Source organism: Physeter macrocephalus, chromosome 14 (genome assembly GCF_002837175.3).
Source record: "Physeter macrocephalus isolate SW-GA chromosome 14, ASM283717v5, whole genome shotgun sequence".
Taxonomy (NCBI): Eukaryota; Metazoa; Chordata; class Mammalia; order Artiodactyla; family Physeteridae; genus Physeter; species Physeter macrocephalus.
Genome location: NC_041227.1, coordinates 106,581,501 through 106,604,868, shown reverse-complemented (window position 1 = coordinate 106,604,868; position 23,368 = coordinate 106,581,501). Strand labels below are relative to the sequence as shown.

At 40.0% G+C, this 23,368-nt stretch overlaps 1 protein-coding gene across 3 annotated transcripts in view; it reads left to right on the top strand.

Moving 5' to 3' along the window:
- Nucleotides 1-23,368, top strand: part of STXBP4 (syntaxin binding protein 4) — a 199,734-nt gene that overhangs the window by 157,312 nt on the left and 19,054 nt on the right. For all 3 annotated transcript variants that reach the window (XM_024127982.3, XM_024127983.3, XM_055089833.1), the window contains one exon: nt 17,240-17,297. In XM_024127982.3, coding sequence (XP_023983750.1) covers nt 17,240-17,297 — 58 coding nt within the window. The remainder of the gene's footprint in view (nt 1-17,239; nt 17,298-23,368) is intronic.

Genomic DNA, 23,368 nt, shown 5'->3' with positions numbered 1-23,368 from the left:
GTAGTTATTTCCACTATTTTATCTTCCAGGTCACTTATCCATTCTTCTGCCTCAGTTATTCTGCTATTGATCCCATCTAGAGTATTTTTAATTTCATTTCTTGTGTTACTCATCATTGCTTGCTTCCTCTTTAGTTCTTCTAGGCCCTTGTTAAATGTTTCTTGCATTTTGTCTATTCTATGTCCAAGATTTTGGATCACCTTTACTATCATTATTCTGAATTCTTTTTCAGGTAGACTGCCTATTGCCTCTTCATTTGTTAGGTCTGGTGGGTTTTTACCTTGCTCCTTCATCTGCTGTGTGTTTTTCTGTGTTTTCATTTTGCTTACTGTGTTTGGGGTCTCTGTTCTGCCGGCTGCAGGTTCGTAGTTCCCGTTGTTTTTGGTGTCTGTCCCCAGTGGCTAAGGTTGGTTCAGTGGGTTGAGTACGTTTCCCGGTTGGGGCGACTAGTGCCTATGTTCTGGAGGATGAGGCTGGATCTTGTCTTTCTGGTGGGCAGGTCCACGTCTGGTGGTGTGTTTTGGGATGTCGGTAGCCTTATTATGATTTTAGGCAGCCTCTCTGCTAAAAGATGGGGCTGTAGTCCTGTCTTGCTATTTGTTGTGCATAGGGTGTCCAGCACTGTAGGTTGCTGGTCGTTGAGTGAAGCAAGAAAGAAAGAAGATAAAATAAAGTAGGATAAAATAAAGTTATTAAAATAAAAAATAATTATTAAGAAGAAAAATTTTATAAAAAAAAAAGGTTCGGTCAGAACCCTAGGACAAATGGTGAAAGCAAAGCTATACAGACAAAATCTCACACAGCAGCACACACATACATACTCACAAAAAGAGAAAAAGGGGAAAATAATAATATATCTTCCTCCCAAAGTCCACCTCCTCAACTTGGGATAATTTGCTGTCTATTCAGGTATTCCACAGATGCAGGGCACTTCAAGCTGAGTGTGGAGCTTTAATCCTCTGCTCCTGAGGCTGCTGGGAGAGACCTCCCCCTCTCCTCTTTGTTCGCACAGCTCCTGGTGTTCAGCTTTGGACTCGGCCCCGCCTCTGCGCGTAGGTCGTCCGAGGGCGTCTGCTCTTCGCTCAGACAGGACGGGGTTAAAGGAGCAGCTGATGCGGGGTCTCTGGCTCACTCAGGCCGGGGGGAGGGAGGGGCACGGATGCTGGGCGAGACAACGGCGGCAGAGGCCGGCGTGATGCTGCACCAGCCCGAGGCACGCCGCGGGTTCTCCCAGGGAAGTTGTCCCTGGATCCCGGGACCCCGGCATTGGCGGTCTGCACAGGCTCCCGGGAGGGGAGGTGTGGAGAGTGACCTGTGCTCGCACACAGGCCTCTTGGTGGCGGCAGCAGCAGCCCTAGCGTCCCACGCCCGTCTCTGGTGTCCGCGCCGACAGCCGCGGCTCGCGCCCGTTTCTGGAGCTCCTTTACGCGGCGCGCTTAATCCCCTCTCCTCTCGCACCAGGAAACAAAGAGGCAAGAAAAAGTCTCTTGACTCTTTGGCAGCTCCACGCCCGTCTCTGGAGCTCCTTTAAGTGGCGCGCTTAATCCCCTCTCCTCGCGCCCCAGGAAACAAAGAGGGAAGAAAAGGTCTCTTGCCTATTCGGCAGCTCCAGACTTTTCCCGGACTCCCTCCCGGCTAGCCGTGGTGCACTAGCCCCCTTCACGCTGTGTTCACGCAGCCAGCCCCAGTCCTCTCCCGGCTTCCGACCGAAGCCGGAGCCTCAGCTCTCAGCCCCCGCCCGTCCCGGCGGGTGAGCAGACAAGCCTCTCGGGCTGGTGAGTGCTGGTCGGCACCGATCCTCTGCGGGAATCTCTCCGCTTTGCCGTCCGCACCCTGTTACTGCGCTCTCCTCCGCGGCTCCGTAGCTCCCCGCGTCCGCCACCCGCAGTCTCCGCCCTCTAGATATATGTGTTGATGTATGACTTTCTAAGCAAATTAAACCATTAAAACTAGAAGGAGATTGCCAAAAGTAAAAGAAACGTTTAAGCACTTTTGAAGCACTTATTTAGCTATAAATACTTAACATTTTTAGTTAAAAGTATTTTATACAATCATTAAAATATATCATTAAAGATCATTATCTCAAATCAAAGTGTACTTGAAAGTAGGAAACTAATTTCTTAATTAAAAAACCTCTTTCAGAGATTTCAGTGATTCCTCCTTTTTTAATTCAAATTTGAGTTTATATTCCTTGTGTTTATTTATTATCCCTCTTCTTTTCTGTTATTAATTAAAGCAGACATACAATTTTGGAGAGGTTTGCTCAAACTCCAGTCCTAAAACTTGCAATGTCCAGAGGACCCCAAATTCCAACATAGTAGTTGGATTATCTCCTACCTAAGTACTTTTGCTATCAGAATCCCCAAATATAGCAGCTTTTCTTTTTGTTCAGTAACTTAAGATAATTAAATGAAGGAGAAAGAAATACTTGGGGGCCTTACTAAAGCTGGGTATTATGGTATAAAGTTAAGGGGAGAGTTGGCAGAATTGACATCTGATTTACTTGGAATCATTGTCTACATCAGTCAAACCAAATCAATATATAGAAATAAAAATTGTTTATAATTGCATTTAAGTGTTTGTATTCTGAATTATCAGAAATTATCATCATCACTGGTCAAATGAGAGATAACTCTCCTAGTTCTTAACTTCTTATGGTACCGATGATCTTTACTAAGTGCTGCTAGATGGAAAGATGCAAATAAGGGGTATGTGTTTGGGCCTTACTTGTACACGGTGCCTGTTTACATGCTGTTTTGGAAGGTATGAGTCTATAAGGCATTTGCAGAATAGACTCTGATGTATATTAATAGCCATATATATATATTTAAAATGTGTGCATTTAAAAATAAGATAGGAAAAACAATAGGATAAATCGTTTTAGAAACACTTTTTGCCCTCCCACCTCTAAGCAGATTTACCTAAAGTGATGGGTTTAGCACTCAAAAGAAATTTATTTTCATTGTACTGATTGGCAGATTTTACTTTTAAATGAGTTCAAGCTCTTTTAAAGAAGAGTATGAATTTACCTCTGTGTGGTCAATCTAAAGTAATTCTGTCAAGTAAGCTGATTTACCAGTGTGCAAAATTTGGATCCATTTATGTAGCTGTATTAGCCAGCTCGGGCTGCCATGACAAAATACCACAGACTGAGTGACTTAAATAACAGAAACTTATTTCTCACAGTTCTGGAGGCTGGAAAGTCCAATATCAAGCTACCAGCAAGGTAAGTTTTATTCTGAGGCCTCTTCTTTTGGCTTGTAGGCAGCCACCGTCTCTCTGTTAGCTCACATGATCTCCTCTTTGTGCACACACGGCAATGGAGAGAGGGGTCAGAATCTTTTCTTACAAGACAGTAATTCTATCAGATCAAACTACAGCCACACTGGGGGTTCAGGTTTCAGCATATGAATTTTGTGGGAACACAAACATTCAGTCCATAACAATAGCAAACTGTTAAGTAGGCAGTAATTAATATTTGAGAATTAATACACAATTTACATTTGAAAGAGGTCTGAGTGCAACAGTTTATGCTCTGCACAGAAGTTGCTCTTTCAGCATTATTACAGAGTGGCATAGAGGATGACACTAGATTAGAAGTTACATTACTTTCCTTCCCTGTAATTGACTCTATAACAAAGGTTTTTAACCTTTTTTGGTGTCAGTCTCCAATTTCTAACGTAAGACCATCCACTAGAGAATTTCTAAGATCTCTTTCCACTCAAAACTTCTTTGATTCTGAGAGTTCCACTTCCAGTATGACTGAATAATCTCCTGACAGACTAACCATCCCTCAGAACTCAATTATATACTTGCTGCCATATCAGTAAACAAAGGATGTCACAGTCATCAGAGATTGCAGCCACAGCCTATGGTGAGCTGGTGAGCCCTGAGGGAACTCAGGAAGAATACCTGCCATCTAGCAGCCATCAGACTGCAGCCACTCCCCATGGTGAGCCCTGAGGAAACTCAGGATGTGAAAACACAGGATACTGGCCCCAGATAGCTGAGGTGCATATCAAAGGAATGATTCCAGTGAGCCCAGACTCTTGCATCTCCCTATACACAGAAAAGTGCTAAATTCCTTAACTTGGGATATCGGTTTTTCTTTAATTAACAATAATCTTTTGACGTTCCTGACTACCTACCCTTTGTTGCAAAACTTCTATATAGTTTTCCCCCTTTGCCTCTCGGAGCAGTTCCCTCAGGGTTACCTGAGATACTGCTTGAAGCATCCTAAAAGTTCCTGCCAAAAAACTCTCAAAAAAAATAAAAAAGAACTCAATTATAAACCCTGGGCAAAATAGAAAAACAACCCCCTGAAGGCTCTGGAGAGTAAATAAAATCAGGCAGGTTCTGGACATTAGTCAAAACTTGGAAGAAGGAACAAACATGGGATAAGTTTCTTGTTTGTTCCACTTTCAGATTGAGGGCAGCACCCAGGGCTGGGACTAGCGTGAGGCAAGCAAGGCCTTCTTAAGGAGGCACTCACTCTTGGGTGCTGACACTGCACTTGCATGAGCCTGAGGATGAGTGCCTTCATAGATTTTGCACCATGGACACCTTGCTTGCCTCACCCTACTCCAAGGCCTAACAGGACCCGTGGGACAGTAAAACTCTGATAACCTGAAATCTCTATGACGTGTAGAACTAGAAGATGAAGTTTGAGGCACCCACCACTGCCGGAAAGTGAGGGAGGAAAGCCTAGAGAGCAGACAGCCAGATATAGGGCCCCCAAATTCTGTATATAAACTCCGCCCAACTCTCTGCCTGACCCCAGGCTCAGGGAAGATTGTAACAGCCCAGCCAAGGGGGTAAAAAAGAACTGAACTGAGGTTTGAGCCTGTGCCCAAGAGATAGATATATCCTATAGCTTGAGTCTGACCAAGTAAATTTCCTGCAAAATCAAAAATATCAACACTCCTCAGAGTAATAACAGAATTCAGTTTCTGCAGTGTAACATTCATAATTTCCAGAATATAAAAGAATATCACCAGTGTAAAAAGAAACAGGAAAATGTAACCATTCTTAAACGAAAAGACAATGAGTTGAGACCAACTCCCAAAAGATCCAGATGTTGGAACAAGGGCTTGAAAGTACTTGTTATAACTATGTGCAATGAAGTAGAGGAAAATATATTCACAATGAATGCAAAGATAGGGTATCTAAGCAGAGAAATAGAAATCTTTTTTTAAACTAAATGGAGTTTCTAAAAGTAAAAAACATAATATTTTTAAAAATTAGAACAATGGTAGCCTGGGGAATGGTCGTAGGAATCAACAGGAAAGGTATCTTTCTGGGGTGATGGCAATGTTCTACATCTCGATGGAGTTTTGGATTATACATTTGTCAAAATTCAGTGAATGTACACTTAAGATTTGTGCATTTTATTGTATGTAAATTGTATATCAAATAAAAAAATTCTAGATAGTTGGGAACAACTGAAGAAGTCCCTATAGAGAGAATTGCCTATAGCCTGACAAAGAGACTGTGGTATATGACTGTTGTCTTTGAAGTTCATTCAAAAGTGGTTATTGAGTGAATATATCCCACAGTGATGAGCATTCCAGGTAGAAAAAACAGTATCTAAAAAACCACAGAAGGAAAGAAGTCAATAATTCTAGGAGGCTAGACACTAGGTGGGATTAATAGGACATGAAAATGAAAAAAAAGATTGAAGCTGTATTTTAAAGTCTTTTTTTAATGAGGTTTTTTTATACTGCTGCCCAGAGAGATTTCCCTATGCTTTTTAAAATTTTAAATTAAAAGGAATAATTTACATATAATAAAATGTAAGTGTACGATTCACTGAGTTTGTCAAATATATACAGTTGTGTAATACCACCATAATTGTATTATAGAACATTTCCATTACTCCAGAACTTTCTCATGTGCCCCTGTGTAATCAGTCCCCTCCATCACCCCTGGTCCCAGGCAGCCACTGATCTGCTTTCTGTCACTATAGTATTGCCTTTTCTAAAATGTCGTATAAATAGACTCTAAGTGTGTAACACCTTACACTTAGTATACTGCTTTTGAGATTCATCCTTGGTGTTGTGTGCATCAATTGTATCAATGTTCAGCAGTATTTCATTGATTGATATTCCACAATTTTTTATCCAGTCACCAACTGATGGGCACTTGAATTGCTTTCAGCTGGGGCTGTTATGAATAAAGCTTCTGTGCACATTCCAGTACGTGTCTTTCTGTAAGAAATGTGTTTTGAAAGGATTTTAAATGCCACACTATGGATTTTTGATTTTTTTAAGTGGTAATCAACTCTTCTGTGAGCACTAATATTCTTTGAAGAAGAAAAAAAGCAAAGTTCTTTTATCTTTTATTAGAGTTTATAACTCTTTAATCAGTATTGAGTTTATCTGACTGCATGAAGGCTGTTGTTTCAAAATTTTACCCTCTCTACTAATGTGTTTTTATTGCTTTTCTTTGCATATTTTTAAAAATACATTTAATAAAAATCTAAACAAATCTTTTTAAAGGCAAATATCCAAAAGAGTTCTTGTTTTTATGATTCTTTCAAATTTTATCTGAAACTAATGTGAGATCCTTAATAGATTTTCAGATAATCACATTTTTTTTAAATTTAAAGAGAAGGATGTTAACAGCAAAATGCTACATGACTAGGGACTAGTGATGCTCAGAGTTGCAGTATTTGTCCTTAGGGTGGGAACATAAATGATCTTGACCTAATTTCATCTGCTCTGTGATAGTGCTTCTAAAATTGCATGTCTGTTGGTCCTCCACTATCCTGTTGTCAAAATCCACAAGTAACAGTTGTGCAAATATTTGTAAGAAAGTTCCCCTGGTGAGTACAAAGACCTTATAACAACAGTAAAATTTCAAATATGCACAGGATTCACTGAACCATCAGCCTTCATGGGAAGCAGATTTCTTCAGTGGGTCAACAAATATTTCTTGGGTGCCCAGGATGTATGTGTGAGGCACTGTTCTGAATCTGGTCACCACTCTACCAGGCCTCGGATAGTAGTCACTCAACAAATGTGAGGAGAAAAAGTGTCGAGTAAAGTTTCTGACAGATCCAGAGCCTAGCTAGTATAAGGAGCCAGAAGCACTGCTGAGAATGTTCAAGAGATTACCATGCTGCACAAGCATGAGGGAGATTTTGACCAGCTGGACCAGGGATAGCTTGGATGAGATTCCAAATCAGATTGAGAGTTGGGATCTAGAGATATCTAGAGATTTGAGTCCACCATCTCCAAGCTCACTTTTTCTGCCCAAGTTTACTGTGCCTAAATTTAAGCTGCTGTAATCCCTTTTATGTATTCTCTCTCTCTCCCTTCTTCTGTTCCTATTTTCCTAATTCAAGTCTGTCTACCTATAACTCTCAGGCAACTGTTAGTTGCAGGCAAATAGTAGTATCCATTTTGGACTACCCAACATATTGCTGGTACTCTTAACCAGAGGAAATCAATCTTGCTTGACAGCAACTTTGCCACTTCTAATTACTAAAATCAGTCTTGCTGAATGGAGAAGAAAGAAGATGCTGTTCATTTTTTTCCCTTCTAATACATGGATTAATTCATGTTCAGCAGCCACTGACCTCTTAATATCTTTATTGTTGTAACAATAGCGGTGCTTTAAAGAAATCCTGTTTATCTTTGTACACTAAAGGGAATTAGGAACACACACACACACACTCACACACACACACACACACACACGTGACCTCTTTAGGCTGATTATGCAGAGGGAGATCTCATACTCTAGTGAAGAAAGCTTCAGCAGGTTTTATGCTGTTTTATTAGTGCACAAAATGAAGTTTGTTGTATGTTATTGATTTTAAGCCAAACAAACCTAACCAGATCATTCCCCCAGCATTGTCTGAATGCCCAGAGACAACACCCAGTGAAATTCTGCATTCTCACCTTCAGTCTGGGTCACAGGATGAAAGCTAGCCGCCTAAGAAAGAACATTTCAGCTGGCTTCTCGAATGTCTGCATATCAGAGTTCAAGGAAATCACCCCATGATTTTAACTGTAAAATACTGTGAAATTTCAACTGTAAAAATACTGACTTTTGCATCTGTTGGGAAAAGAAATGTAGAAAATAAATGTTAGCTTTTTCCCTCCTCCTAACTGAATATTAGTGTAATATTTGCCCAAAAAGAGTGACAAGATAAAGAGGACTATGAACCACCAAATAACCTCTAGGGATATTTTTACCATGTTGTTCTTTAATATATTACAGCTTTTAACCTGCTCAGTGAATGACCTCTAATTAGAAAGAACTTATATCTAATTATGTTAACATTTGAACTCCTAAATTTGAGACATACTAATATAAAAACATAAAATCTTCCTACATTATATAGTCATTTGCTTTTTTGTTTGTTTGTTCAAATGATGATGTATGTAACCATGTGTAAAAAATCAGGTCACACATCCTAAATTGTCTGTTAATATAGAGTTTATGCAAGTCTAATTTTAAGGAATGTTCAAAGCACAATTCACAAAATCTATATAGGTTTTTAATAAATTATGTCCTTAGAAAGTTTGTATACTTAAAATACTGCATTATTTAGTTATTTACAGGTTACAACCATCTCTCAGTATAATAGGTTCATTTTTCAAGGGAAAATTAGCTAATAGTTCTTTTAAAATTGGCACTGCAGTTCATACTTACAAATTAACTTGTACAATCGTAACTCTAACATTAAAATATCTCTAAAATAGACTACCTTGTGTTTAAGCGTAAAAATTATTTCAGTTTCTTTCAAAAGAGCATTTCTCTAGGTAATAATGCAGAATTTGAGATGTTGAGAGTTTTTTTCTTTTTTTTTGTTCTTCAGAAAGTTAAACAAAATACTTTGGGACCATTTAAAAGTATTGATTGTTGGCAGTGCTAACAGGAGTTAGGGAAATGGAAGCAGTATGACAATAGTTAAAAGCATAGGCTGTAGCACCAGATTGCTTGGGTTCAAATTGTGGCTGCACCATTTTTTAGTGTGACAATGGGCAAGTTACTTAAACCTCTTTATTCCTCAGTTTCTTCTCTGTAAGATGAGGTTAATAATAGCACCTATCTCAAATGATTGTTAGAATAAAATGAGTTAATATTTTTAAAATACCTAGAAAAATACCAGGCATATAGAAAGCTCTGTGTAAACATTTGATAAACACATAGTTTATGGTTAGGACAGTAAATCTCACATCGTTTTAGACTGATATCGGTTTCATGTTATCATCTTTTGGATAAAACAATATTTCTATCCTTTGATTTTTGAACTTTCTATTAGGACCAGGGAGGTAAGAGATAGGTTCCATGGTGGTTATACCAGACCTGGCTAGTACCGGCTTACAAGAATTCTGTGAGGGCTTCCCTGGAGCGGCTGGGCCCGTGAGCCATGGCCGCTGAGCCTGCGCGTCCGGAGCCTGTGCTCCGCAACGGGAGAGGCCACAACAGTGAGAGGCCCGCGTGCTGGAAAAAAAAAAAAAAAAAAAAAAGAATTCTGTGAGCTAATTTTGAAACAGTCATTATTAAAAATTGTATTAAATTTTCAGTTTAAACATTTAAAAGAGAAATAAATACTCAAAACTTACCACTTCCTAATTATTTTCCTTATCTTTGTCATTGAGATTATTTATGTCTCATGTCTGGGAATACTATATCATGGCTTACTACTATACATTTCTTCCCAACTCTATACTCATTGACATCACATAAGTAGCTTGAAATCAGTTATGGTAGTATTTACACCACGGAAATCAGCAAATGCTACAAATTAGGGCTCCTTCTGCCCCCAAGAGCTGGTTGTTACACATTTATCATCATACCACTCATTGAGGGTCAGAGTGTCCCACTGGTTTCTGTTATTCTTTTATTGGGTGTTATCATGAGTGAAATAGAGACTATATAATTTCCTGTACTGGGAGAGGATTCTAAAAAATATCCCAGTATATAAATGGAGATTTCCCCTGTAGATAATTTAAACACATTTCCTATATTAAGCATCCAAATTTCTCTATATCTCTAGAAACATAAACGATGGAGAAGGAAGGAGCTGTTATTTTCCTTACTCTGAATAATAATTGTCTCCTCTTGCATATATATCATATAGTTATATATTCTGTAATAAGAGTCTCATGATAACCCTGTAAGCTAGGCAAGCTGACTGCTATTATCACTATCATATAGACTCCACAAGATTATTACTTTCCCATAGTTTTTCAATTATAATTGAGGAACATTACATATAGATTCAGATTTTGTGACTGCAAAAATTTCACTGTGATATATATCATATTCTTTAGTGAAGCTTTATTAATTGTGAGTTAGAGATTCTCTCTTTCTTTCTTTCTTTCTTTCTTTCTCATAGCCACCCTTCCCCCAAACCTCTTTCCCTCTCTTTTCTCTTTTTCTCAAGATATCAGATGCTAAAAGTTAAATGTGTTTGAGTTTTCATAACAACTACACTAGAAAATGTTTTTCAGATAAATTTGGTTATTTGAGCCCTCTGAGACTGATGGTGTTGTCTTTCTCTATTGTATTCTTGGAATTCTCATTCTCCATTGTTTCTCCCCATCCTAGCTCCTGCCATCATCCATGTGAGTCCACCACCTTTACTTTTCAGTTCTTTTTGTCCAATGCCCATTTTTTCCCACTTTACCATGGTCTTCCAATTCCACCACAAACCTTGGCACCACAGACAGTGGTTCAGACTCCTGACTCTCCCTCTCAAACCTCCCACCTTTCCACTTCACTACATGGTTTATTGTCCTCAATAAGACCTCCTATTTTCTCTATCCTTCAGCCTCCACTGTTATTTTTACTTGTCTTCTTACTCAGCTTAAAGTCTGGGGTCCATTATTCCAATCACTCTTACACAGTCCCTCAGCTCACTTGGCACTCCTTCCATCCCACTGTTTAACAAGACTCTGGGCCTCAACAAGCTCAGTCATTACCTTCTGTGTAATATACCCAAGTAACGATCATCACTGCAGTCACACAACCATAATTCACTAGATTCCACTAGATCTCTTTTTTTTTTTTTAATTTATTTAATTTATTTATTTTTGGCTGTGTTGGGTCTTCATTGTGGTGCACGGGCTTCTCATTGCAGTGGCTTCTCTTGTTGCAGAGCACGGGCTCTAGGCGCGTGGGCTTCAGTAGTTGTGGCACGCAGGCTCAGTAGTTGTGGCTCGTGGGCTCTAGAGCACATGATCAGTAGTTGTGGCACATGGGCTTAGTTGCTCCGCGGCATGTGGGATCCTCCCGGACCAGGGCTCAAACCTGTGTGCCCTGCATTGGCAGGCGGATTCTGAACCCCTGGGCCACCAGGGAAGTCCCTCCACTAGATCTCTTAATGTGTAATTATAATTATTTTAAAGCTCAATATTTTCTCTGGATCTGGTTCTGTTGGTGGTTTTATCTTTTGGTGATGGGTCTTTTTCTCTTGCTTTTCTGTGTCTCATAATTGTGATTGTCAGTCTTTGGAGGTACAAAACTATAGAGACTGGGGTAAATGTTATTTAAACCCAGAAATGGGGCTGTCTCTTCTCTGTCAGGCCTTTAGTGTGTTGGTGGGGAGGGGGGTGGTTATTCACTCTCATTTGTAGGCAAGCTGGATTTGCATTTTGTTTCTAGGGCTCTATTGAGTTTACCACAGACTTCAAATGCCTCTAGTGCTTGTCTGCTGTTCTCTTGTGCTCATGTGAGGTCTGGGGTGCTGGGGGTAGGGGTTCTCAGTATGCCTGCTCCATCCTCAGCAGGCAGCAGGCTCCACACACCTGCATCACAGTGGACATTTACTGTCTGCTCTCTTGCCCTCTTCCAGAGTAGGCAGCTCAGTGCCAGGTGAGTGGTGCGTGTAGGGAGTGGGGGGTGTGTAGAGAGGCTCTCGGCTTCCCTACTCTGGTCTCTGGGTTTCAGGCAGGCCCCATGCCCAAGTCTCAGGGGTAGGACTTTCCCAGCCTTCCTGTTCCTCCTTAGTAGCAAACAACCCTACCTCCTGCTAAGTGCTCAAGTGGGTTTCCTGCCCCACTCCTTGTGGAAGTCAAACTCTGCGTCGCATCAGTGCAGGATTCTGGATTTGAAAGGTTTCCTACCCTCACCCCTCCATGACTTAGTATCAGTGCAGGGTGAAGACATCAGGTTTTCTACCCACCTCACCCCACCAGGACAAATGAGGTTTTCGTGGAGTCTGGGAGGGACTGGGGGTGTGACAGTTTCTTGCCCCTCCCTGTCACTCAGATTCCTGTCCACATGTGGGAGTGTCCCTTGTTCCTCCCCCAGCTGCAGCCGGCTATTACTTCATATCAGAGGAGGGTCCAGGTCATGGATGATACTTCTTCTCCACCCTCGAACCTTTGCAGGTCCTGCATGTGCCCACACCACCCAGGGGCTCTCTCAGGTCTCCTGCCTACCCCTAGTCTTTCTCATGAGTAAAGAGCTGTTCAGGGAGAGCAGGCTCTCCTTGTGTCTAGGGCTCCTGGGGCCACCAAACTGTCATGCTAGCCCATAATCAGGCTTTACAAATTTATTACAGTTTTAGATATTTTCTTCTTACCCACTTTTACGGCAAGATTTCTTCCTGTGCTCTGCCAAAAGAGAAAGAGTTCACGTGCCCCATCTTCCCTCAGAGGGGCTTGTCACCCTTTGGAATTCAGTTCACCTGAGGGTCAGCTCAGGTGAGGAACTCAGTCTCTGAGGAACTAAACAAAATTTTTTTAATTTTTTTTAGGTTGTGCAGCTTTCCGCACATATGGTGGGAGCAACATTCTCTTGCAGCTTTCTTCATCTTAAACAGTAGCATATCTCCAGCTTTCCTGTTAAGAAACTTTCAAACAATTTTAACATGGCCTGCAAAACCCTGCATAGTCATATTTACCTGTCTCTCCGGCTCAATCTTGTATCAATCCCCTCCTAACTCACTCACTACTCTCCGGTAACAATGATTTCTCAGTTCCTCAAACATGCCAAGCTCTTCCCCATCCCAGAGTCTTTGCACTTGCTGTTCACTCAACCTAGTGTTCTTGCCCACGTCTGTACCTGGATAACTCCAGCAATATCAGAGATCCTTCCTTCATCCTACATCCCTTTATCCAGACTGTACATAAAGTACTTCCTCATTCTTTCTCACAGCTGGACAATATCCGTTATCTGATATATATATAGTCTTTATTCAGTCCCCATTGGTGGTTATTTAGATTATTTTCAGTCTTTTACTTTTACAATTATTAATCTTGTACATAAAGTTTATCTATAAGATAAATTCCTGGAAGAATTGCTGGATTAAATGGTCCATGGAGCCAGTTCAGCGCAGTGGTTAAGAGTCTGGCCTCTACTGCCTGCCAGCTGTGTAACCTTGGGCAAGTGATGGAACCTCTCCATGCCTGTTTCCTCATTTGTAAAATGGGGATAATAATAGTACCTCTTAAAATTGTTGTGAGGCCTAAGAGAGTTGGTACATGTTTAATGCAATGTCTAGCACATGGCCACTCCATTAATGTGAACTGTTGTTATTAGCATTTAAAATTTTAGGTAGATCTTGAAAAGTTTCTCCCCATACATATGTTATCATATGTATACTCCCATCAGTATGAGAATGACTGCCTCTTCATACCCTCAACACAGTGTCTTATTAAATTATTTTTTACTCTTTGCTAACATGATGAACACAGCCTCTCATAATAGTTTAATTTGTATTTCTCTTGTTAAGAGTGAAATTAAGCCTATTTTCATATGTTTAAGTACATTTATGTCCTGAATGTTCCACATGTTTCACAGACTCCTATTTGTCATTTCCTTTCTCTTACTGATTTGCAGGAGTTATTTATGTATTAAGGAGTTTAACCTTTGTCTGTGCTATGAGTTACTCTTTCATAGTATTCAATACTTTTCTTTCCTAGTACTTATTCCTACTTTTAATGGTGTCTTTATTTATGATGACTTTTTAATGTTTCATAAGACCAAGGTACATGTTAATTTGTTAATCATTATGTATTGAACACCAAGTAAAATGCTAAACACAGAAAAATAATCACTAAAAAAATGATCAGTAAATATTTAATGAATGGGCCAAATATGACAAAGAGAACTTTCCTACGTAAATAGACTGGGAAAATAGAAGGGAAACTATTTTGTATGGACATGTGATGAGTCTGGTTTTGGATATGTGGAGTGTTAGGTGACAGCCAGTATTCTAAGATGAATATGAGACTCCTACTGAGACTCCTACTTTGGCAAAATACTCATGAAGAGTACTTTGAAACAAATGATCTCTGATGGAAAGAATGTTATGTGAGGGTTCATAAACAAATACTTCCAATCAGAAACAATAGTTGTCATAACAGTTTTAAAGCAAATATGAAAAGGAAAAATAGAAGCATTATATATTTGCAAGTATAAAGATGTGGGGAATGTAGAAAAATTTTAATGCCTTGGGACTATAATGATTATTGAAAAGTATTTCGATAGTATGTTGTAATTATACCCAAATCACTTATTGTGAAGGGATGAAAATCTTTACTAAAGGACAATTGCGTCCTTCATAGTTATATAAGCTCGTAGAAATCAAAAGTGCCCTTTTTCTATAAAGTAGGTTATTTGGTTTATCAATATACTGTGGTTTTTAATTTATAATTAATTGGACAGTGATTGTGTTTTCTATTACTGAACTATCACTGAAAGATAGTTGCTATCAATTGAGTCCCCAAGTCTATTTTTTACAGACTATATTAACTGCATGAAGAAGAAGAAACCACTCAGTCTTCTAAAAAGAAATGCTATTTTTTCAGAACAGAGAATTTATCCTAAAATATTATTCAATAAACAGGAATATCTTGATGGCTACAGTCATTGAATAACCATTTTGACTTATATGGATATGAATTGGTACCTTTAATAAGTCCGTTGTGAAGTTATAGTCTTTGTTTACTAATTGTAAGGAAATAATCAGGGCAGGAACTCTGTTTTGATGACATGGGGATGCGGTATCCCAATGTCAATCTCAATTCTCAAATGATCCTATAGATTAAAAGATACTGTCTTTAAAGTATACATATTATTTTCTCCTCATTAAAAAAAAAGACCTGTGAATTAAGAAATTAGAAATATGGCTATAATTGCACTGGAGAGACAAGTCATTTAAACAAAAATCTTAGTCACATTAGAATGACTTTCTACTTTTAGCGTGTCTTTGCCCTTTTGATCATCATTCCTGGCATTTCTGAACCTTTTTGTCATAAAAGCAGGGGTTTTGTGTACAGTCATCAGATTCTTCCCTTCAGGTGAGGGGCTTGTCAGTGAAAAATGAAGTGATCTGTAACAAAGGTGTAGAAAGTGTAAAGGCGATAAATCTACGTGAACTGCAGCAGCAGTTGATCATGGCCTGTCTGGCTGAGTGTGTGCTGGCCATGGTTACTATCGGAGATATATATAGTGTCACTTCAGGGGCTTTTAAGAAGCCAGTCATTTGCTTATGCTGAGTTCCCAGATATGCTTATTTTGTGCTTAAAATAGGAACATTTATTCATTAAGGGAGAAAAGAAACTCCTAGGTGGCCTGTGTTAATCAACAAAGGAAGTAGTTACAGAAATTTGAGCCAGGCTCTTATTTTATACAACTGTGTTAAAAGACTGGAGGTAAATATAAAGTTTTGTTTTTTTTGTTTTGTTTTTCTTACTTATAAAAATAACATCATTAGAGCTATTCTCAAAGAATATGAAGCGAATGATGATAGAGAAAGGTTTTATTTTGTTCATAGTTGCTGTTCCTGCATTTTTGCTCTGCCCCTTGCTGAGACTTGGGGAGATGAAGTCAATGGTTTGTTGTTACAGCTCAGTTACTTTCTAAAGAAGTAGGCTACCTGCACCAGGAGTCTGTTCTTTGATGTGTTAATGTATCTTATACTCATCAAAGGAGCCTTGATAAGTCAATACCAAAGACTGATCCAAAAGGTCAATTACAATCCTTAACAGCAGCAGTCCCCAACCTTTTATTTTTAATGCATTTATTTACTTATTATTTTTGGCTGCATTGGGTTTTTGTTGCTGCGCGCGGGCCTTTCTCTAGTTGCGGAGAGCGGGGGCTACTCTTTGTTGCGGTGCGCGGGCTTCTCACCGCGGTGGCTTCTTTTGTTGTGGAGCACCGGCTGTGGAGCATCGGCTCTAGAGCACAGGCTCAGTAGGCATTGCTCCGCGGCATGTGGAATCTTCCCGGACCAGGGCTCGAACCCGTGTCCCCTGCATTGGCAGGCGGATTCTTTAACCACTGCGCCACCAGGGAAGTCCAGTCCCCAACCTTTTCGGCACCGGTTTCCTGTAGGACAATTCCACAGCTTCGCTCACTCTCCGACTGCTCACCTCCTGCTGTGTGACCCGTTCCTAACAAGCCGCAGACCAATATTGGTCCGTGGCCCGGGGCTTGGGGACCCCTGCTTAACAGTATTCAGGGGTGGAGCCAAGGGATGGAAACCCTTGTGTTCTAAAGGAGTACCACCCATAATTGTAATATAAGAGAATGGGCTGCCTCAACCTGGGCCTGTTCTGTTGGTATGATGAGGACAAAAATGTACTCATTTATAGCAATATGGCCAAATGATTGCTTGCTTACTTCAATCTGCATCTCTTTATAGCTAACTAATTATTCTCAGTCCCATTACTGAAATGGAAGCTGAGTTTAGCAAATTGTTTGGCCGTTAACATTTAGTGCACAAAATTCTTAATTAACAAAATACTACAATCCATTGTAAATCACTTTGCTAAACTTTCAGACTTCATAAGGAATTTTGTCTTGTCCAAGAGCTACATTCAAACCGCTTGCTGATCTGGTACTCATATGTCGATTCCCTGTGGAGCTGAGTGAAAGAATGTAAAGGGAGCCAATTAAAGAAACTTTGAGCCCTAACAGACAAGCAGAGGCTATCTTGTCTATCCTTCTGCCTCCAGGCAAAAACCATCCCCTGCACCAAAAATTTTTGCTTGAATCCTGCTGACAAAAATGCTCACCACATGTAAATGACAAGTCATGATCCATTTAATGCAACTAAAGCAGATTGTTAACTGTTCAAGACTTATTTATTATGTTCTAAGATGCTGAGTATGAAAGCTCATCTGAATTGTTTTAATTCCTCCTTTCTAGACAATTATTTTGTACAAGAAACGTACTCAAATAATTGTAAAGCTGTGGGAAATTTGTGTCCAGGAAATAAAGTTATCTTTATCATCTTATTAAATGTATTTTTGGTTTCCTTTCACTCAAGGTCTACCTTACGGGTGGGAGGAAGCTTACACAGCAGATGGAATCAAGTACTTCATCAAGTAAGTACAAGTATCTCAACCAAGTAAGCAATTTTCTTCACATCTGGAGAGAACCTGGAAGTTGCAGAATAATCAGTAATACCAAGAAACCCTCTTGGAGGTTACAAAAATTAGTAACAAGAAGTGAAACTTCACCATTTTCATTTCATGTGATTTAAATATCAGATATCATTTAGAAAAAAAACAACTAATAATTATTTCAAGGGAAACATCAAAAAATGGGAACAGGATTGTCATTTGAACCTAAATGTTGGCTGCCTCAATTCACTTCTGGCTAAAAGTATTAATATTTATGCAAAGTTAATATCTAATGAAAAAATCTGCTTTGTCTTAATTAAAACTTATTAACAATAATAGTAATGATAATCAACATTTTTTTCATGCTTTGCAGTGTACACAGTTCATTCATTCTGCAAATATTTTTTGAGCATTTGCTGTGCACCAGCCAGTATTCCATACCTTGGAGATACAGTAGTGAGATATACAGACTATATATATTCTATATATTCTCTGATATCAAGGAATTTACTTAATAGTGAGGAAAAACATACACTATATAACTGAGGAGATAAATGAGACAGTATATGAACAAACCTCATCTCAATAGAGCCTCAGAACATCCTTCATTTATAGATGAAAAAAATAAGAGCCTAGAGTAGTTGCCAAAAAATCCACAGCTAACTAAATCACCAAGCCAGAAGGGAATCCAAGTCTTCTGACAACAGGATTCTCTCTAGTGTACTAGACTGATAGAGACCTCTCTTTGAAAGCCTCAACAGAAATACATTTTCTAGCTGCTGGACTGGTTAATTTTACTCTGGACACAGCAATCTGGTATACTTCCACTATGTTCTGGGTAGCTCTTTTCATATCAGAGTTGGAGTTATGAGAACACAAAGGGGATTCCCACAACCTCTTAAAGTCCCAAGAGACTTCCTTATATAACCCTTTTTTAGCAAATGATACTTGGTATGCATTTGGGGAGGAAAAGAGAGATGTGTCCTTGCTGTTCTTTCAAATGTGCAAGTATTTTTCAAAGCAATATCCACATTTTGGATTCTCAAGCTCTGTGACTTTACACAGGTTCCTACATCTCTCTTCATCTCAGTTTTCTCATCAAAAAATAAGGGGGGGCTTCCCTGGTGGCGCAGTGGTTGAGAGTCCGCCTGCCGATTCAGGGGACACAGGTTCATGCCCCGGTCCGGGAAGATCCCACATGCCGTGGAGCGGCTGGGCCCGTGAGCCATGGCCACTGAGCCTGCGCGTCCGGAGCCTGTGCTCCGCCCCGGTCCGGGAAGATCCCACATGCCGTGGAGCGGCTGGGCCTGTGAGCCATGGCCACTGAGCCTGCGCGTCCGGAGCCTGTGCTCCGCAACGGGAGAGAGCACAACAGTGAGAGGCCCGCGTAACGCAAAAATAAATAAATAAATAAAATAAGGGGAATTGTACCTACTTTATAGAGTTGTTAAACGTTAAGCACCTAGCATAAAATTTTGAACACAGTAGATACCTAATAAAATAGTCATCATTAATTTACAACATGGAGAAAACATCATGGTGGAAAAAAGAACAGGAAAAATCGTATGACCATTAAAGACACTGAAAATTCAGAAGCTTCATATCTTGAAAAGATTTAAGGAAATGCTAGGGGGAAACCTGGCAAAGTATTTTCTTGATTTTTTTTTTCTTGTGGTCTCTAGCAAAAAGTAATTCATAAAGCAAAGGTGTAGTTTATAGTACATGAAGGAGGAAGGGACTTTTGGAGCAAAGGACCCCGGAATATCATGAACAGATTACATTTAGCGCCATACTATTCACTTCCCAAATCATAACTCTCCTGGAAGGAAAGTTTCACTTCAATATGCTGTGTTAACTGTGTTTAGTTCCTGAGAGAGTTGAATCACTGTACTGTAGGGGTGGCAAGAAAATGAAAAACCACATCCAAATTTGCACTGGGTTTCTTTCTTATGTTCACTTTGTAATGGATAAGGGGAGAGATGTGGGGATGGCGGGGGGGATGCTCAACAGCCAGGCATATGTTAGGTGTATTTTTCTATACATTGTATTGTCTAATCTTCTTAACACCGTAGAAAGTGGGCATCGCTCAGCTCTTAATAGGAAGATATTTTGATGGTGGTGAGCTGCATCCTGCCCTCAGACATGCCTGTCTCCTAGAAGGTCCCCAAAAGAAATGCCCCATCAAAGGAAGGCAAACTGGCATTCATTGTAAACCGGGGTTCTGAAGTCAGAGGCCTTTGAAAAATGTCAGTAAATGAGTCTGGACCCTGTGGGGAACTCTTTCACCAAGGCTTAGCCTTAGCCGTCTGTCAGTATCCTAACCCAAAGCTGTGTCAGAGCCTAACCAGTGCCCTGTGAGGAAAGGAAAGGATAAGGGCACCATCACCAACTACCAAGGAAAAGGAGGGAGAAAGAGACGTGAGTGTGAGTCAGAGAGTGAGCACGTCCCATTGCCTGGGTATCCAGTGGTTTAAGCCACTGTCCTTTGCTGACTGGAACAGTAGCCTTGGGCTGGGCTCCTACTATAAGGGAGAACATCATCCAAGGAGAAGAGAGAAGAGAAGAGAAGTAGCAGCAAGCCCTTTGACTGCCCTGAGATCTAACTCAGTCCCTGTAGAAGGAATAGAAAGCGGCACCACATTTGTATAAGCCACTCCAGTCATAGAAAATAATGTACACTCTTTAGGGAGTTCCCTTCCTTGACCTTAATCTTGACTCCTAAGGAAAGCAGAAAAGAGGTAAGATAGATTTGTTAAAGGACAGTGGTGGGTATCCTTGTTTCACCATTACAGTTGGAGAAACTCTGTGGAAAAGAGGCTGAACTCGTCCAGGTCAGGCAGTAGTAAAATTTCAGAGTCAAGATACAGTTCCAGGGTTGTCTGAGTCCAAAGCCATCCCCCCAAAACACACACCCATGCTGCACCATCTCCATCTCCTTCTTTTAACATAGCGTGTTTACATATGACGAGAAAGATATTTTAAACTGATTTTGATTTTGTTAGAATTCTCTACTTTATTCATTTTTAAATAGCAGAATAGAAACTTAGTTCTAAGCATAAGTAGTTATCTCCTGGAGACTAGAAAGGTCAAACAGTAAAGATAAGAAAATCTAACAATATACCAGTGTTTTCTTTATCTTGTCTCATGGAGGAATGGACTGCTTACCATGAGTTGGCTTTTTTGCTAGTCATTAACCCCATTCAAGCACCAACATTTATTTTAGTTTAACTGTTCTTAATGGAAGTCTTATTTTACAAGTATTGTGTGCTTACCTGCCTTCTTCTACTGAGGCCCTTGAACAAAATCATTATAAACATCAATCTTATACATAATACAGTGAGTTCTGCAGGGTGATGTTAAGCTGTGTAAGCTAGAATAGAGACACAGCTATCATCTCTCCCCGCTCTCAACATGCCTGGCCATCTCCTCATCTCCATTCTCCTTTTCGATCCTCTACACACTTCACCATCTTCCCCAGGAGTTTATCTGAGGAAGACAGGATGCCAAATAATCAGACTAATTTGAATTGCTTGTAAATAGTCCTGGAGTGTGCGTCTACAAGTGTTTGTATGTGAGTCAAGTGCCTAAGTTCTGGTGCAGGTGGATTTGATTCCAGGAAGGCCATCTGGTATAAGGAAAAGAAGAGCATGGGCTTTGGATTTGGAGAAACTTAGGTTCCAATGCTGGTGTCTCCACAGAATAGCTGAATGACCTTGGCATGTTTACTAAACCTCTCTGGGCTTTAATTTCTACATATAGAATGGAAAGAATATTAGCCCTTCATAGAGCTCCTGCCCAGAATGAATGAGCTTATGTATGTAAAGAGCCTATCATAACACCTGACCCAAAGTAGACATTTTCAGCGAAGGTTAGGCGTCTTTTTTTTGCGGTACGCAGGCCTCTCACTGTTGTGGCCTCTTCCGTTGCGGAGCACAGGCTCCAGACGCACAGGCTCAGCGGCCATGGCTCACGGGCCTAGCCGCTCCGCGGCATGTGGGATCTTCCCGGACCGGGGCACGAACCCGTGTCCCCTGCATCGTCAGGCAGACTCTCAACCACTGCGCCACCAGGGAAGGCCCCTCCTAACATTTTGAGGAAGGTTTTTTCTCAGCTCTTAGCTGCGTTCAGAAAGGTTGCCAAATAAGTAATGTTTGCATAAGCAAGCATCCACTATATGTCTTTCTTGGAACTACTTAGATTTTTGTTTTTTCATCCTCTCACTACCCCAACCAAAATTTTGAGCCTGGGTAGACTGTGTTAGCTTTTGGGTAGGAGTAGTTCATTTACGATGTGAATGGTACTTTGGAGGCAAGAAATAACAAGTAATGAACTCAGTTCATTGCCTGTGTCACCTTTGCTTAAAAAGAACAGTGACTGAGATCACCCTTCCAGAACGTTGGAGGAGATGCCAGTCTGTGTACGTATACTCTCTACCCTGAGATTGACACCTGTCACTGTCTTCCCTGAAACTGAATTGTTACATCTGATGGAAGCCAAGCCTCGGACAAAGGAATAACTGTCAGTGCTGTCCCAAGAATGCCTGGGCAAAGACGGTCTTCACTGAATATTCCTATCCACCACATGTCCATTGCACACCCATTAATACTTTGTAGTCATCTACTTACCTTCTGATACAAGAGAAGAAAGCATTTTATCTGGTGTAAACAAATATAATCAAAATATTAGCATTGCTAGAGCCAGTGTTTCATAGAACTAACAAATGTATGTGTCTATATATGTGTATGTGTATACACCAATATGTGTATGCACATATGCAAATAGGCAGGGCTTACTCACTTGCTATATAAATACCAGTGCATTCAAGGGAAAACTTTCTTATTTTCTCCTTAAAGAGAGAGTTGCAGTGTTCTTAAATTCAATGACAAAATGCCAGTTATCTTGATAGTGCTGTAATGAAATTAACTGATGAACCTGACCATTTTACCACCCAACTTCCTATCTTCCCTTTGCAGTTATATACTATTACAGATTTATAATAGTATTTTGATATGATCCCACTTTAAAAGTTCATATACTTTATACATATGTTATATAATTTAACAGAATTATTATGAGTTATGTTTGATAGTAAAAATGAACTTAATATTACAAACTAGACATAACTGCTACATTGCTTTCATTGAACTCTTTTTTTCTATTGAAGGTTTCAGATTCACTGTGATCAGTGGCCATGATTTCATGTATTAATTCTCTATTGCTGCTTAATAAATTTCCCCCAAATTTTTGCAGCCTTAAACAATAAACATTTATTTTCTTACCCAAGTTGCAGAGGGTTAAGAACCTGGATGTGGTTTTGCTGGATCATTCTGACTCTCTCTCGATGTGGGTTTCTCATAAAGTTGCAATCAAGCTCTTAGCCAGGTCTGGGAATTGAAGAGTAGTTTAATGGGACTGGAATATTTGTTCCAGGCTCACATGTGAGGCTTCAGTTCCTCACCATAAGTGGACCTTTCTCCATCCATAGGGCCATAGGGCTGCACAAACATGGCAGCTGGCTTCCCCCACAGCAAGGGACAAAAGAAAAAGTGAAAGCGAGAGAAACACCAAGATAAAACCTGCAGTGTCTTCTATAACCAATCTCAGAAGTGATTGACATACATTCTGCCATATGCTACTTGTCACACAGACCACCCTGGTACAATGTAGGAGGCAACTATACAAGAGTGTGCATGCCAGAAGGTAAGGACCACTGGGAACTACCTTAGAGGATGCCTACTACAAGGCTGTTTCACAATGTAATATATATATTAATCAATAATTACATTATTATATATATAATCTATACATCTCTATAAACATACAAAAATCTCAATATCATATACTTGCTTCAAACATTATATTGTACTGTTGGTGATTTTTCAAGTAGGTATACTCATTGGCTTTTTATTTTGTTTGTTTTTTTTAACATCTTTATTGGAGCATAATTGCTTTACAATGGTGTGTTAGTTTCTGCTTTATAACAAAGTGAATCAGTTATACATATACATATGTTCCCATATCTCTTCCCTCTTGCATCTCCCTCCCTCCCACCC